This window comes from Euleptes europaea, chromosome 10, assembly GCF_029931775.1.
Source record: "Euleptes europaea isolate rEulEur1 chromosome 10, rEulEur1.hap1, whole genome shotgun sequence".
Classification (NCBI taxonomy): domain Eukaryota; kingdom Metazoa; phylum Chordata; class Lepidosauria; order Squamata; family Sphaerodactylidae; genus Euleptes; species Euleptes europaea.
In genome coordinates, this window is record NC_079321.1 from 14,863,626 (window position 1) to 14,880,117 (window position 16,492).

The following is a 16,492-nucleotide window of genomic DNA, read 5'->3' on the forward strand; positions in this document are numbered from 1 at the left end:
CAGCTCGTGGCAAAGGTCCAACCAAAGACTCTGACCTTGTTTTGTAAGAGGGAACCATCATTCTAAGAGGCAAAGGGTATTGAAGCCTCAGGACTTGGCCAAGAAACCCTGGATTAATAACAAACCAACAACAAAAGGATGGCGGTGAGAGAACAGTGAAACGTTTTTATTACAGCAAGCTCCACAGCTCTCCCCTCCCCTTTCAACTCCTACTGTATGACAGACCCATAACCATATACAGCTATAAATTTCCTCAAGGCACGTTTATACTGTATATGGGCAACTGCTTTAGAACACGTAATAACCCGTAAAGCAAGCGGGACACCCCAGTACAATCAAAACACTTGTACAAAACAGTACAATCAAAACACTTGTAAGATGAACCATAAAGATTAGCAAGGGCTTACAAGACATTTTCTCTTCTTTCTTGGCCCCTACTCTCTGTATGTTCCTTGGCATACTGTCACTCTCAGCTCCATTTTTCTTTCAGTTGCCGCCATGGCTTTTTGCACACAATTCTACACTAGAGTTACCACAGGTCTCTTCCTTGTGAAACCCAATCCCCTCTGTAGTTTAAAAATCCCTCCTCAAGGAACTGACACTTCCTGCACCCTACCAGCTGGTGACAGAAAGTGATGGCAAACGACAGCCAATTGATGGCAACCCCATAGGTTTTCAAGGTAAGAGGCATTCAGGTGTGGTTTGCCATTTCCTGCCTCCACGTAGCAACCCTGGACTTCCTTAATGGTCTCCCATCAGCATGGTGTAATAATTAAGAGAGAAGGACTCTGATCTGGAGAACCGGGTTTGATTCCCCACTCCTCCACATGAGCGGCGGACTCTAATCTGGTGAACCAGGTTGATTTCCCCGCTCCTACACATGAAGCCTGATGGGTGACCTCGGGACAGTCAGTTCTCTCAGGACTCACACAGCCCCACCTACCTCACAAGGCGCCTGTTGTGAGGGGGGAAGGGAAGGTGATTGTAAGCCGCTTTGAGACTCAAGGTAGAGAAAATCAGGGTATAAAAACCAAATCTTCTTCTTCTACTAGGTTACAGTAGGAACGGCTAAGTTTTGTGCAGCGGCCTGTAGAATCCGCCAGACGCTGCTGAGAACACCGGTGTGTCAGTAATTTTAATGGGTAGTTTATACAGTTTGCAAAGAGTCCAAACAACTTTTTTTACTATTTGTATTAACCTGTGGGTAGAGCATAACACTAAGGGTTTTAATGGTAAATTGTGAAGAGCTGAGCTGGTCTATGACTGTTTTTAATAAAGATATTAATAAAGACTGTTTTTAATAGATATTAATAAAGACCTCTTTGGAGGTCTTTAAGCAGAGGCTAGATGGCCATCTGTCGGGAGTGCTTTGATTGTGGGATTCTGCATGGCGGGGGGAGGGTTGGGGTCACTGGGGATGTGAGGGGAGGTAGTTGTTAATTTCCTGCATTGTGCAGGGGGTTGGACTAGATGACCCTGGTGGTCACTTCCAACTTTATGATTCTATGATATTTAAATCTTCTTCTGCTAACCAAAGCTGACCCTGCTTAGCTTCAGATCGGGCTATCCTAGGCCATCCAGATCAGGGACTCTACCAGCTGCCCTCCTCCTAAATTTTTCCTGCTGCCCATTAAACTGCAATACTAGTGAAGCTTCCTTGGCAATACCCTCTCAATGAAGCAATGTGATTGATGTCCTAGTACAGTGGTCTGCAAAGCGCGGCTCCCGAGCCGCGTGCGGCTCTTTGGCCCCTTGAGTGGGGCTCTGCCACAAATGACCAAGATGCCTGTCGCGCTCATTGTTTTCGAAGCATCCATCGGACGATCCTGGCGAGGAGGAATATCCGCCCGAAGCCTGCGGCAAAAGAGCCTTTCTGGCGAGCGGGGCTGGAGCAGCAACAGATAGTTGCTGGGCGGGGAGGGGCACGGAAATCCCCCAGGATCCCCAGGAGGAATATCCGCCCGAAGCCTGCCTGGGCGGAAGAGCCTTTCTGGCGAGTGGGGCCGGAGCAGCAACAGATAGTTGCTGGGCGGGGAGGGGCATGGAAATCCCCCCAGGATCCCCTTAGCCGAGGCTGCTACAGAAGGCTGAGGGAGCCTCCGTCGCCTGGACTGGGGCGCTCAGGAACGCGGACAGAGGGAAGCGGTGTTGTGAGGGGGCAGGTACCTGGCTCTCAAAAGAAATCTCAATCATTGTACTGTTGATATTTGGCTCTTTTGACTAATGAGTTTGCCGACCACTGTCCTAGTAAACGCAGTCATTCTCGGTTGCCCCAAACAGGAGCCATTTGGCAGTGAGCGCCACGCACAACGCACCGCTGTTGCTACAGTACACAAACGTCTGGTTTGGCACATCAATTAACAAACACAAGATCTCCTAAAAACCAACAAGCTTTGACCACTGTACTTTTTGAAGAAAAGAAGACACCTAAGACAGCGTAAACGAAACTTTAATGCATGGCGGGACGACTGGAAATTATCAGTTTTCGAGGAAAGCCACGTAGTCGGTTAACCGGGCCAACTGCTGTTCGTTAGGGATGGGCGGCACCAGGGCAGGCTCTGGAAAGAAGGCACAAAACATGGGAGAGAATCAGGCAGACTCCAAACCAGGGTGGGTGGGAGAGAGAATCCAAGCAGCACTTAACTCTCTCATCGTTTAAAAAAAAAAAAAAGCACACGCAGAGGCTGCATTTTGGGTGGTCCAATCCATGTGTTATTATTGGACGCCGCTTTCCAACCCATTAGGTCATCAAATGCCATCAGTGGATGTTCCTAAAACACATGCTATTTCAAGCCACTTATCTAGCACGCCAGCCAGCTTTGCAAAGCTCAGAAAATTAGTAAATTTTTCATTTGCAAAAAAAAGTGTCTGCGCTTGCTCAGGGTCTGAATCTATCAACCCTTTAGCTCAGGAGTGTTGAACTCATTTGTTACGAGGGCTGGATATGATATGTCACTTGATTGGACCGGGCCATGCCTCGCCGGCCCAGATTGAGAGTGTGTGTCGGGGGGTGGCTGCCTCTCGGGCCGGATAAGAGCTCTCAAGGGGCCAGATCCGGCCCACGGGTCATATGTCTGACACCCCTGCTTTAGCTGGTGTATAGAGATATATACTCTGTCCTAGAATTTGTATTGATATTATTATCTCTACGAACCCTTACGTACAACACAGTTCTAAATGGAGATATACATCCTTTCAATTCTGAAGTCTGAGAACACATCTGGCTGGATCTGCCTAGGAAAGGTGTGAAACAGGGCCTCCGTCGGAAGGCAAGGGTTGGCTGTGCTACTGTGCACCCAGGCTGAGGGCTGGCTTGGGAAAGGAAGGCTGGAAGAGGATTCCATGGAGTCTTGAGGAGGGGACGTGCCCCCCCCCCCATATACACGGGCAATGGACAGCACTTCCAGTCCTTATATCCCTTTCTGCATCTGAGCGATTTCTGATGTCTTGAAGGAAGCCTGTGTTTAAAGTGGATTCTAACACAGCCACCTCCACACTTAAGAAGGCTGGCTTTTTCAGAATTTGGCTGCTAAAAAAAAAGGAAGCATGCGAGACGCTGCTAAACATTTGGGAAGCCGTCCCTCCCCTATTCCTACTGGCATAACTAACAAACAGCTCTAAGAGGGCCAAGTCCACAATTCCCAGACTTCCTTTGATTTTCTGAAAAGTCAAGTCACTGTTTAAAAAACCTGCTTAAGAGGAAAGTTAAGGGGGACAAAATGTTGACTCACGTACCAAAGCTGCTCTGAATCATCTTAGCATTCAGATACACTACTCCTAACCATGCAAGCTCCATTTAACTATCAGGGTGGATTTACAGTGAGGGAAAAAAGTATTTGATCCCCTGCTTAATTTGCCCGTTTGCCCTCTGACGAAGAAATGACCAGTCCATAATTTTAATGGTAGGTTTATTGTAGCTGTGAGAGACAGAATAACAACAGGAAAAACCCCAGAAACCCAGAAGACAAAAGTCAGAGATTGATGTGCGTTATAATGAGTGAAATAAGTATTTGATCCCTTTGCAAAAGATGACTTAGTACTTGGTGGCAAAACCCTTGTTGGCAATTACAGAGGTCAGACGTTTCTTGTAGGTGGCCACCAGGTTTGCACACATCTCAGGAGGTATTTTGTCCCACTCCTCTTTGCAGATCCTCTCCAAGTCAGTAAGATTTCGAGGCTGATGTGTAGCTACTCGAACCTTCAGCTCCCTCCACAGATTTTCGATGGGATTAAGGTCTGAAGACTGGCTAGGCCACTCCAGGACCTTAATGTGCTTCTTCTTGAGCCACTCCTTTGTTGCCTTGGCCACGTGTTTTGGGCCATTGTCATGCTGGAATACCCATCCTCGACCCATTTTCAATGCCCTGGCTGAGGGAAGGAGGTGCTCACCCAAGATTTGACGATACATTGTCCCGTCCATTGTCCCTTCGATGCGGTGAAGGTGTCCTGTCTCCTTAGCAGAAAAACACCCCCAAAGCATAATATGTCCCCCTCCATGTTTGACGGTGGGGATGGTGTTCTTGGGGTCGTAGGCAGCATTCCTCCTCCTCCAAACACGGCGAGTTGAGTTGATGCCAAAGAGCTCGATTTTGGTCTCATCTGACCACAACACTTTCACCCAGTTCTCCTCTGGGTCATTCAGATGTGCATTGGCAAACTGCAGATGGGCCTGTACATGTGCTGTCTTGAGCAAGGGGACCTTGCGGGCTCTGCAAGATCTCAGTCCTTCACGGTGTAGTGTGTTACCAACTGTTTTCATGGTGACTATGGTCCCAGCTGCCCTGAGATCATTGACAAGTTCCCCCCGGGTAGTTCTGGGCTGCTTCATCACCGTTCTCATGATCATTGCAACTCCACGAGATGAGATCTTGCATGGAACCTCAGACAGAGGGAGGTTGACAGTTAGGGTTAGGGTTGTCACCTTCTCACCAAGCTGCTTGGCAATAGTCTTGTAGCCCAGTCCAGCCTTGTGCAGGTCTACAATCTTGACCCTGACATCCTTGGACAGCTCTTTGGTCTTGGTCAAGGTGGCTAGTTTGGAATCTGATGGACTGATTGCTTCTATCGACAGCAGAACCCTAACCCTAATATGGCTGGTTGATAGGGGATCAAATACTTATTTCACTCATTATAATGCACATCAATCTCTGACTTTTGTCTTTTGGGTTTCTGGGGTTTTTCCTGTTGTTATTCTGTCTCTCACAGCTACAATAAACCTACCATTAAAATTATGGACTGGTCATTTCTTCGTCAGAGGGCAAACGGGCAAATTTAGCAGGGGATCAAATACTTTTTTCCCTCACTGTATCAGAAAGCCAACACACATTCAAAAGCAGCCAGCTATTGTAAAACAGTGTCCCTTAATATTAAGAAACGTTTGTGAAAAGGACAGGCTTTTGCCTGCCGTGCGCAGCGTCACAGCGATAGCACCAGGCAAATTTCCCCCGAGGAAGGCGCTCCAGAGTTGGGATGCCAGAATAAAGGCCTTCCCTTCAGTAGCCACTCACAGGGCCTCTCCAGCTAGTACCTGGCGGTTGGCAACCCTAGATATAACTAGCAGATGCATCTCTTCTGGTTCAGACTGCAAATTTTAAATCAGTTTCTTGATTTCCATATTAAGAAGTGGTTTTTTTCTAAAATGTAGTTTGTCTATGAATACATTATGAAAATGGAGCGTTTCATGTTCTAAAACAGTTTACGGGCAAATTGTATCCTTAGCTCCTAGACGTTGGAGGAAGCAGTTCTCTGTTTAAAGAGGTCAGATTTGATGGACAAGTACAATTGGAAAGCTGGAAAAAGTGCCCTGGCAAAATAGACTTCTTGCCCTAGGAGCAGAGCCTCAGAAGAGCAACATTCACAGACAGGGTCATGTGGGAGAAGCTGGCCCTTTAGATAACTTTACATTCAGTACCTCTAATTAGACTGGAACTTTATATTGGAATGCTGCGATCACTTTGACAAGCCTCGATCAATAGCCCAGCCACTACGTTTGGGACCCAACAAGGCAAGCTGTTTGCGGCCTTATACATTTAAGTCAGGCGTTTAAGCTTACAAGTTCCATGTTTTCTTTTGCGTGAATCAATTTCTGTTTATAAACCTCAGCTTTTCTCTCAAACTGATCTGGTTTTGGGCCCAGAATACACACAAACGGAAAAAAAAACATACCTGATAATGGGTGAAATCTGTTAAACGCAGGCTCTTGAGGACCTGAAAACCACACACACAAAAAGCCGTTGGTGACCTGTTCAAGTATACCCCATTGCACGGTTTCTAGATGTCAGCGTATCGACTGGTACCCAACCTCCGATGTGAAATTGTTTCCAACACTCACAATAGTGTATTCAACAATGTATTAGTATATACATACATATACATTTAATACTGGTTGCAAATTAATGGTATATTTTACATTTGTAATACAATTCTTACAAATAAACACCTTCTAATACAAAATAAATGGAAACTCTACTGCTTTTTTCTCTTTCATGAAACACTTCTCCATGTATCACAAGCAGCAAATTGCCTCCTTCGTATAGCAGCTTAACTTCCAGCGCTTTCCTGAGCCTCGATGGCAAAACCCCTTAGGAGGCCAGGAAGGTGCTGTACCAGCGTTCGGGCCCCCTGCGCTGGCACCCGGGCTACTTATGACGGCGTAGTAGCCCAAGGGTCAGTGTGGAGGCTTGGTTGCTGGGTGCCGCTGGGGCAGTGCCGCCCCAGAACATTCCAACAGTGTTCCCAGGGGGAGGAGCTGGTGGGTATGCCAGTGGCAAGAAGAGCGAGCTTTTCTCTATGGGGTGAAAAGGCCCCGTTTCACTCAAAAAAAGCCTCTAAAAGGCTTTTTGTTTTGTTTTTCGGCATGCAGGGAATGGCAGAAGCACCTCCTCCCCACCGTCCATAAGAACATAAGGTGCTGCTGTGTTCATGCACACAGCAGCACCTCCTCCCTGCTGTCCATGCACGCCGCATCTCAGGAACACACTGTTAGTGTTTCAGTTAACAACCTCCTAGGTTGCGCTTGTTTCATGGAGGTTAACTTCTTCAGAACATTCTTTCTACCAAGAATGTTTATGTATATACTAATAAATTTTTGAATACGCTACTGTGAGTGTTGGAAACAAGTTCATATCAGAGGCTGGGTACCAGCTAATACACGTGTCAGTTCTGCACATTTGCTACCTGACTCTCCCCATTATTGTCATTCAGTTTCTAGATGTAAGCAACAATCCTCGCCGTCAACGAGTGCTTACGGGCACCCCCAGATTTTTGCTTCCTTTTGCACTGCCAATTCTATATTCAGAGAGTAAATTTCAAATGTTGCCTTAATCACAAAAGTATTCCTGTGCCCGAACTCAAGGACGGCAATCGTCACAACCGCCCTGATGGCAGGAGAGTCAAATCAAAGGGAGGAATTCTGGAAAGATGAGAAAAATCTCCGGCGCCGTCTCACCCACGTGTTTGAAGTATTAATTTAGCACTATACAGCACCAGAGCCTAAGAAACGGAAGATATTTGTTCTGTGGTTCCCAGCTGTTAGGGCTCATTCACTGTGCGCCTCGGCCTCTTTTAAGGTGCACATCAAAAGCAGACATTTGCCACTCTTTTTATAATAATTTTGAAAGCAGAAATGAACACCAAAACTGGCATTCCTTTCGATCAAGAGCTATGTTAAGGAGTACAGACTTGCGCACACACCCAAAGCATTTTGCCCTCTGCCTCCTTTAATGCAATCTTTTCAGGACACCAAACTGTAATTTCTACCGTAGAACTGCCGTGCTTTTAACACCACACCAAACGGTTACAGGTTCCTTTGTTCCAGCACGAGGTTCACCAAAAGAAAACCCTGCTGATGATAAAAGTAGCTGAGACCAAAGGAAAATGCAGAAACAGCAGCACGCTGTACAAGAACAACGTCTCGTCTAGGATTACCCCTCTGTGCCAAAGAATAAATTGCCACCCAAACGTCAGAGTTGGCTGGAAGAAGACACCCCCACCTTTCCCAGGGCATTTGAGTTGGTCTGGCGGCACATGGGTTGTAGCATGCAGCCAAGCCACGGTCAGTTCTGAACCCCAGGAGAGGGGGAATGCTAATTTTGACGGCTGCAAAAAAATCACTGAACCTAGCTCCAGTCCGGGGGCATCTCAAAACAGCAACCACAATAGGTTCTGAGTACACTTTATTCAATTCAGGCATGCCGTTTAAGGTCACCGAAAAACATGTTCGGAGGAGCCTTCGCTGCCAAGAAGGGAGAGGTTAAAGCACATCCTGTTTACTTTTCGCCTAAAAGCTCGCATTCTCAACGGCCAGCTTAATTAAAGCTGCCTGTGCCCACAATGGAGAAGCACCGGCCCATGACTCCGACATTCTTGCTTTATGAGCTCCCCCTACCGTTTTTCAAAGCTGGAATGAAGCAAACACTAGAGAGAGGGGAGACACAACAAGAAGTCTCCAAAGCCCACCAGAAGAAAAGCAAGAGCACTCCCTACCTGGCTTCTTAGGCATAACCATGCGAGTCGAGGAGTCCGCTTGCCATCCCTGTTCAAGAACGCCTAAAACAATATAATAGGGCTGATTAGGAAAGAGAATAAAACACATGAACACATGAAGCTGCATTATACTGAATCAGACCCTTGGTCCATCAAAATCAGTATTGCCTACTCGGACCGGCAGTGGCTCTCCAGGGTCTCAGGCAGAGGTCTTTCACATCACCTACTTGTCTAGTCCCTTTTAACTGGAGATGCTGGGGATTGAACCTGGGACCTTCTGCATGCCGAGCAGATGCTCTACAAACTGAGCCACAGCCCCTCCACACAATGTGCCATGCAGAACTTCAGATAAGGAAAAGCTTCAATTCTTTAGGCTTTCATTTAAATGCTTTTAATCAGACAAGATAACATTAAATGTCGGTCTGAAATTTTTCTTTCTAAGCCCTTTGAGCATTTGGTATAAAGGCCCAAAGACAGATTACAGGTTGAGTATCCCTTATCCGGACTGCTTGGGACCGGAAGTGGTCTGTATTTTGGATCTTTTCTGTATATTTGAAAATTTTGGATTTTTTGCACATACATAACGAGATATCTAGGAGATGGGCCCCAAATTCATTTATGTTTTATATACACTTTACACACATTGCCTGAATGTAACTTTAAACAAAAATTTTAATAATTTTGTGTACACTGAACCATCAGACAGCAAAGGTGTAGCTATCTCACCAGAATATCTGTATCAGCTGTTAAACAAGAACAACAACAAAATAACAACGGCAGGCTTTCAGTCTCCACCTACAGTGCAGGGTACACTGTTATTTTATTTATTTTGTATTAGGTGAGAGGAAACATTAAAAAGCAGGTGGCACAGATCTGCCTGCATGCCAGCTCGAAGGGTCTTTCGGATCAGTCTGGATATGGGATGTCCGGATAAGGGATACTCTACCTGTACTAGGTTCTGAACCTGTGAAGTGAAAAAACTCCTCCCAAAATCTGAATTCCTCTGAGGGCATAAGAACACCCCCAAAGAAAGCGACATAAAAATAAGAAAATAATGATAGAGGCACACAGGCATGTGTACTCATATACCCGGATAAAATACTTGGGAAGCACAAATTAGAACTGTGCACAAAGAATGGATCGGACTTTGTTTTACGCTTCTACTAGCACATGAAGTGCCAGTCCACCGCACAGCCCAAACAACCATTCTACTGAGATACACTCAAAACCAATCTGGCTACTGAATGCTGTTGGCAAAATTCAGGCTGCTGCAATTCTACTACTTGGCCAGGATCATTTCCAGCCACATCTGCAAAACCACGGACATGAAGCTGAAGGGGAGGGGAGGGGAGGGACTCTTGGATCGCAGCCGCCAAAGATGTCATGGGTCCTACCGGGAAGGGCATCTCATGACAACTGGAAAATCTGAGCTACCCGGTGTCTCTAACGGGGCACTAGGTCAAACAAGACTCCACCAGCCTCCCTTTTGAGCATCGTTCACAGTACCTTTCACAGCTTCTTCCACAGGAAGCCCGACAAAGGCTGCGAAGTCATCTGCGCTTATGGAAGTGTAGGCCTGAGAGACCAGTCCGAATGCTCGCCGCCTGGTTGCGTCTGGTGAATTATGAAAAAAAAGGAGCAAAGGGCACATAAGATAACGATGTGTTGACACGCGGCAGGAGTCAAATCCTCAGAAGCTTAGAAGCATGTGACAAACACAGGGCCTTGCCCCGCTATGCCACAAAAGAGCATGTCAGAAAGCATGCTGGTTTAGGGGTCTACATCCCCAAACCTCTCAACCATCTTTCTCAGCACAGGACCCTGCCGGGTTCTCCCACCATCAGAAAGGGCTAAAGCCCTTGATGTGAAAGGCGTGCAGAAATGGTTTCATTATTAGGCAGGTTGTCACAGGGAGGGCAGGGAGGGATGAGTCAGTGCTCGGCTCTTGTGGCCTTCTTACACAACCAGGGTAATGCCAATCGCCACTTTGGGGTGAGGAAGGAATTCAATTCCAGGCCAGATTGGCTGGGGCTCCTGGAGGTTTTTTTGCCATCCTCCGGGCAAAAAGCAGGGGTCACTGGGGAAGTGGGGGGGGGGGAGTTGTTGTGAATTTCTTGTGTTGTACAGCGGGTTGGACTAGATGACCATTGAGGTCCCTTCAAGCGCAATGTTTCTATGTTCTGTATTTCTATAGTAGCGATGTTGTTTGATATTGTAATACAAAGACAGTGCATCCAAGAATCCAAATGACAAGCACAAAAGTATTATCCTGAAATAACATTTTCCCAAGATCAAGTAGCAGACAGTGACAGAAACCAATTGGTGGAGAAACAAAACAGTAAATGACTTTCACATGCCAAGTATGGGGGAGGGCAGTGGTGGAAGCAGAGATATAAGTCAGAGGGACTGATGAGACTGGCTAGAAGACTTTTATTGTTCTTTCTTGTCTGACTGGACACAAAGAGTTTCCATCAGAAGAGCGGAATCAGCGTGGTGGGCTGCATCCTGTGGCACTCCTCAGGGGTCCATTCTGTCACCCTGGCCCTTCACTATTTATCAGGCCACTGAATGAGAATTGCCTGGAGCTTTAGGGTTGGATATCATTGATGTGTAGTGACACTTAGCTCTGAATTTCGTTATCTAAGCCTCCAGGTGCATCCATCTTTGCTCAGAACCAATGCTTTAAGTCTGAGGTCACGTGGCTAAAACTGAACAAGTTGGCTTTTGCAGAGCAGGTTAAGAGAATGGGGGTGCTTAGGGCCCCAGCCTGGCTATTTGAAAAGCTGGTTGGTGGAGTGGCCAAGATAGCTTTCTATCAGACGTGTTTGGTTCACCAATCCTCTCATTTCTTAAGACTCAGGCCAACATATTTTGGTAGCCTTGTGGCTGGATTATTGTAATGCTTTCTACATTGGGCTGCCCTTGAAGACAATAAAGAAACTGGAGCAGGTCCAGAATACCACAGACAAGGTGTGGTCATGGGCTAGCCAATAGGAACCTATCTTGCCTGTATTAAAACAGCTACGCTGGCTGCCAGTTTGCTTCTGAGCTCAATACAGTGCGCTTGTTACGGCCTTTAAAGCTTCACAGCCTGAGGCCTATAGCTCCAGTATGGTGTAGTGGTTAAGAGCAGTGGTCTCTAATCTGGAGAACCGGGTTTGATTCTCCACTTCTGCACATGAAGCCTGCTGGGTCACATTGGGCTACTTAGAGATCTCTCTGAACTCTCTCCTCCCCACCTACCTTCCACATGCCCCAGTGTGCCAACTACAGTCCTCAGGCTGCCACCTACTGGCTGTTCCCTCAAATAGGGCAGCCCACCCAGCATCAACAAGCGCACATGCTTCTTCCAGCGTAGCTCCCACCCTAAGGAATAGGCTCCCGAGGTGATAAGAGGTGTTTAGGAACTGCCTCTAGGGGTGTTTAGGAAGTGCTGCAAGTCTACTCTACTTGCTAGGGCTTTTTATAGGGTGCAGGAATGTTGTTTGGTCACATCATGAGATGACAAGAGTCACTGGAAAAGACAGTCATGCTAGGAAAAGTTGAGGGCAGCAGGAAAAGAGGAAGACCCAACAAGAGATGGATTGACTCAATAAAGGAAGCCACAGCCTTCAATTTGCAAGATCTGAGCAAGGCTGTCAAAGACAGGACATTTTGGAGGACTTTCATTCATAGGGTCACCATGAGTCAGAAGCGACTTGACGGCACTTAACACACACACACAGGAATGTTGTTGCTTTTTTGCCATCAAGTTGCAGCTAACTCATGACGACCTCATGGGTTTTGAAGGCAAGAGACTAACAGAGGTGGTTCGCCATTGCCTTCCTCTGCAAAGCAACCCTGGTTTTCCTCGGTGGTCTCCCATCCAAATATTAACCAGGGCTGACCCTGCTTAGCTTTTGAGATCCGATGAGATCAGGCTAGCCTGGGCCACCCAGGTCAGGAAGTAGGCATGTTTTGGGTGGGGGGTTATTTGGGGTATTATTGTATTTTGTTTTACATTGTGATTTGTACGCTGCCTTGAGCCACAAGCAAAAGCAGAATATAAATATTTTAATAAATAAATAAATCTAATTCAGTGCTGCCGGACAGACCATCTGCAACCCAGAGTGCTGCCCGTCTATAAGGCTGTGATGCAACATGGGTGCCAGTTTGCCAGGCAAAGACAGACGCACCAAACAGTTATGGCAAAACCGCAGCCTCGACAACTGCCCTTCCTCCCCCTGCCCACTACCTCGGATGCAGCGCTCACCAGACCCCTCCATCACAGCCGGCCTTGAAATGTACCACCCCCAAACAGTGTCTCTGTGTGTGTTAAGTGCCATCAAGTTGCTTCCGACTCATGGCGACCCTATGAATCAATGTCCTCCAAAATGTCCTATCTTTGACAGCCTTGCTCAGATCTTGCAAACTGAGGGCCGTGGCTTCCTTTATAGAATCAATCCATCTCTTGTTGGGTCTTCTTCCTGCTGCCCTCAGTTTTCCTAGCATGACTGTCTTTTCCAGTGACTCTTGTCTTCTCATAATGTGACAAAATACCATAATTATGTCAGAGACCGTGACAGTCAGTTCAGGCTTGATTTGATCTAGAACCTACTGATTTGTTTTTCTGACAGTCCACGGTATCCGTAACACTCTCCTCCAACACCATATTTCAAAGGAGTCTACTTTCTTCCTACCCCACCATGAAATGCTGCCAGATCATCTACTGACTCTTATCCAACTCTATGCACGATGACTAGGAAAATGAGCTCAAAGTAACATTAACAGGTAAGAAGAGGAGCAGTAAATGTTTATTGCACGTTGCCAAAGACCATTACACAAACATTACACACTTATATAAATATTCTGCCTGGAACATCTCTCTACGACATCAAAGCAACTTCACCTCAACAATGTTGTTGTACTTGAGTGTGGTGGTCAGCAAACCCCCTCCCCATTTGTTGCCACAGAAAAGAATGTGACCGGAGCTCTGGGAAGACAGCGGTACCTCTCAATGCCTCCATGATTGGCTGAATCGTCTCAGACCACTGATGTGCACCAATTGTTGTATAAATCCCAGGGAAGTCTCTCTGCCAGATCCTCTGCCCTACAGACCAAATTGCGCCAAGTTCCGGATTTGCCTACAAAGGGGGAAAAAGAAGGGGGGGGGGAGAAGGGGAAAAAATCACAGCAGAGCTATGTACTCCTTTGTGGAAAATCAGAAAGATGAGATACAAAAGTGTAAAATAGGATCGAAAAGGAAACAACACATCCTAATCCTTACAAACCAATTCAAAAGGGACAATTTTTGGAAATACTACAAGTCTCCTATAAATAGGAGGAGCATTGAGGAGAAAACCTGAGCGCTAGTAAATGAACCCTGCATTCCGCAAACATAAAATTACCTCGAAGTTGCCCCTTCAGCTGTCCCCTTCCCTAATCCAAGGCTTAATCATCTATATGCTCTTTCAGAAATCATGAAGCACCAGTAATTTCCAAGTTCTCGGGAAAAAGTTCATTTAACTAAAAGTTCACCTAACAGAAATCCTTCTGGTGGCAATGAATTTCAGGGAGGTCCAAACCAGTATTGTATCCTAAGTAACCTTAGCAGCAAGGAAACTTCTGTTTAGACACCAGCTAATGCTTTTAAAGAGGAGGAAGAGTTTAGGTAGCAACTCTGGATAAGGATGGCGTCTTCCCCCCCACCCCCATTTTTACACTGTACTTACAGACTTAATAGCAGCAGGGATTCTTTTCCAGAGGTATCGTGCATTATTCCTAATAAAAAAGAAAATATCAATTTGAAACATTTTGAGAAATGACTGAACCAAACACTTACTACTGGAAGCCTATCAGGGTAGAAAGAGAGAGAGAGAACATCTGGTTAAAGAGGAAAACTCATCCTTACAGAAGAGCAATACTTTTATATGAACAGCAGATAGTTCAGCAACAGAATCAGGAAAGCTTTCTACCATAAAGATTTTCATAAGAAAATCAGTATTTGTTATCCAGTATGAGGCAGAAACAATATAAAGTCACAGTAAATTAACATAGATTTCTAAATATTGTCGCTTTCATAATCCAATACAATTATTTGGCAGACTTCCTCTGTGTTCCTAACGCAAATTCTCAGCCAGTGAACTGTGCCAAGCCCTTCAAGAAATCTATGTGTATTACAGGTGGTGGTGGAACCCCCACCCCCGGTACAGATTAGCTAAGAAGGAATGACAGCACAGAATGTTCACTTGTTCAGGTATCTAAACAGCATGTAATCCAGGTTTTATGAGGGAGGGAAAAGTTGTCCAGTTGGCTAGAACTTAAAGCTCCCATAGAGGATGGCTGAAGACAGAGCAGCTGTAACAGACAATGTCATACTGCCCCATCAACAAAAGTTGGGAGGGGAGGGCTTCAGAACTTTGGGAAGCAAAGGGGGACATTTTATACAACCCCTTCCCCACTTGCACTGGCTTCTGACAGAAAAACAGTTATCTTCCCACATGTCCTGAGGATACAATTCCTGATGCTCAAACTATCCCCCAGGAGGCACAGCAACCAGGAGTCAAACTAACATTAAGTAGTTGTCTCGCTGAATGTATGGCTGATATCTGTTTAGCATATGCATAAATATACACCATAAAGGTGTCTTGTCTGGAGTTGCTGTTTCAATGTCCTCACTTTTCATGGAGAGGCATTCGATGATAATGTTGCAGTCTTGGTGGACGGTAGTAGTTTAAAGCTAAAGGATTGGTGCTCTAAGTGTTTAACTGTAGAGGTGGTGTGTACCAACTCGATGGTTAAACCCTTTAAAGTACAAGATTCATTTTGTTCAACCCGCTACTGTCCAGCACGTCACCCAGGCAGCCTTTACGCATCTGTAGAATCTTCCGATTTCACACACATTACTTGAGTCACCACCATTTGTGATGGGATGATACTAAAAAAAAAAAAGAGCTAGCAAGCATGTTTCCTTATTTACAGGCATATCAAAAGGAACCCTTACTTACATGTCATTATGTAAAAGGTACAATGCCAGGAGCTGGGCATAGACGGGTGGCGTTGCTATCCCTCCTGGAGCCTGGGGTGGGATGAAATCAAGGGGGTTTGTTTATATTCTGATTCCATACAGAACCAAGAATCACATACATGAACACATAAAGCTGCCTTACGCTGAATCAGACCCTTGGTCCATCAAAGTCAGTATTGTCTACTTAGACCCGCAGCAGGTCTCCAGGGTCTCAGAGGTCTTTCACATCACCTACTTGCCTAGTCCCTTTAACTGGAGATGCCAAGGACTGAACCTGGGACCTTCTGCATGCCAAGCAGATGCTCTACCACTGAGCCAAGACCCCTTCCCGTAAGAAGCTGCCTTATACTGCATCAGAGCCTGGGTCCAGCAAAGTCAGTATTGTCTACTCAGACCGGCAGGGGCTCTCCAGGGTCTCAGGCAGGGGTCTCTCACATCACCTACCTGCCTAGTCCCTTTAACTGGAGATGGCGGGGATAGGACCTGGGACCTTCTGCATGTCAGGCAGATGTTCTGCCACACAGCCACGGCCCCTCCCCACTGACCCCCCCCCAATCGACGCACGCAAAGCCTGGTTCCCCCAAACTCCCCATTCTCTCATTTGGGCGGCTTATGTCTCGCCCAGCTGGCTGAACTTCAGGAGGGTGGCCTGGGTAGAGGAGCCCCGAAGGAGAGCAGCCCTTGCGGGACAGAGACACGGGTCTGGCCCATGCACACGAGACGGCCACGCGTCTGCCTCCCCCTTCCCCTCCCCTCGACCCCTGCCGGGACCTCCAGCTCCTGCGTCTCGCACTGCTCCAGCAGCTTCCGGTGTGCGAGGGCGCTGCTCCCCGCCGCCATCACGGCCACCGGCATCTTCGCCCCGCTCTCGCCTCCCCGGACCGGGCGGAGGGCTCCGGCGCAGGCTGCGGCGCGCGCGGTGACGCGCTTCCGGCGCCCGGCCGGGCCATAGAGAGGGACGCTCCCAGAGGGGTGCTTACGGACTGCGTTGGAGGCAGCGTC

The 16,492-nt window shown here is 46.9% G+C and overlaps 1 protein-coding gene across 1 annotated transcript; it reads right to left on the reverse strand.

Moving 5' to 3' along the window:
- Positions 1 to 2,467: 2,467 nt before the first annotated feature.
- COPS8 (COP9 signalosome subunit 8) lies at positions 2,468 to 16,384 on the reverse strand. The gene is made up of 8 exons (XM_056856566.1): positions 16,262 to 16,384; positions 15,471 to 15,541; positions 14,196 to 14,244; positions 13,475 to 13,607; positions 9,991 to 10,098; positions 8,485 to 8,547; positions 6,166 to 6,207; positions 2,468 to 2,558 (listed from the first exon to the last, which is right to left on the reverse strand). Exons 1-8 carry the CDS (start codon positions 16,343 to 16,345, stop codon positions 2,479 to 2,481), a joined length of 630 nt encoding a protein of 209 aa, XP_056712544.1. The 5' UTR covers positions 16,346 to 16,384; the 3' UTR covers positions 2,468 to 2,478.
- Positions 16,385 to 16,492: the final 108 nt, after the last annotated feature.

Coding starts and splice junctions, on each gene's coding strand:
- COPS8 (XM_056856566.1), bottom strand. CDS start 16,345: ATGCCGGTGGCCGTGATGGCGGCGGGGAGCAGCGCCCTCGCACACCGG. Junction 15,542..16,261: donor GCGAGACGCAGGAGCTGGAG/GTCCCGGCAGGG, acceptor ATCCCACCCCAG/GCTCCAGGAGGGATAGCAAC. Junction 6,208..8,484: donor GGTTATGCCTAAGAAGCCAG/GTAGGGAGTGCT, acceptor TGTGGTTTTCAG/GTCCTCAAGAGCCTGCGTTT.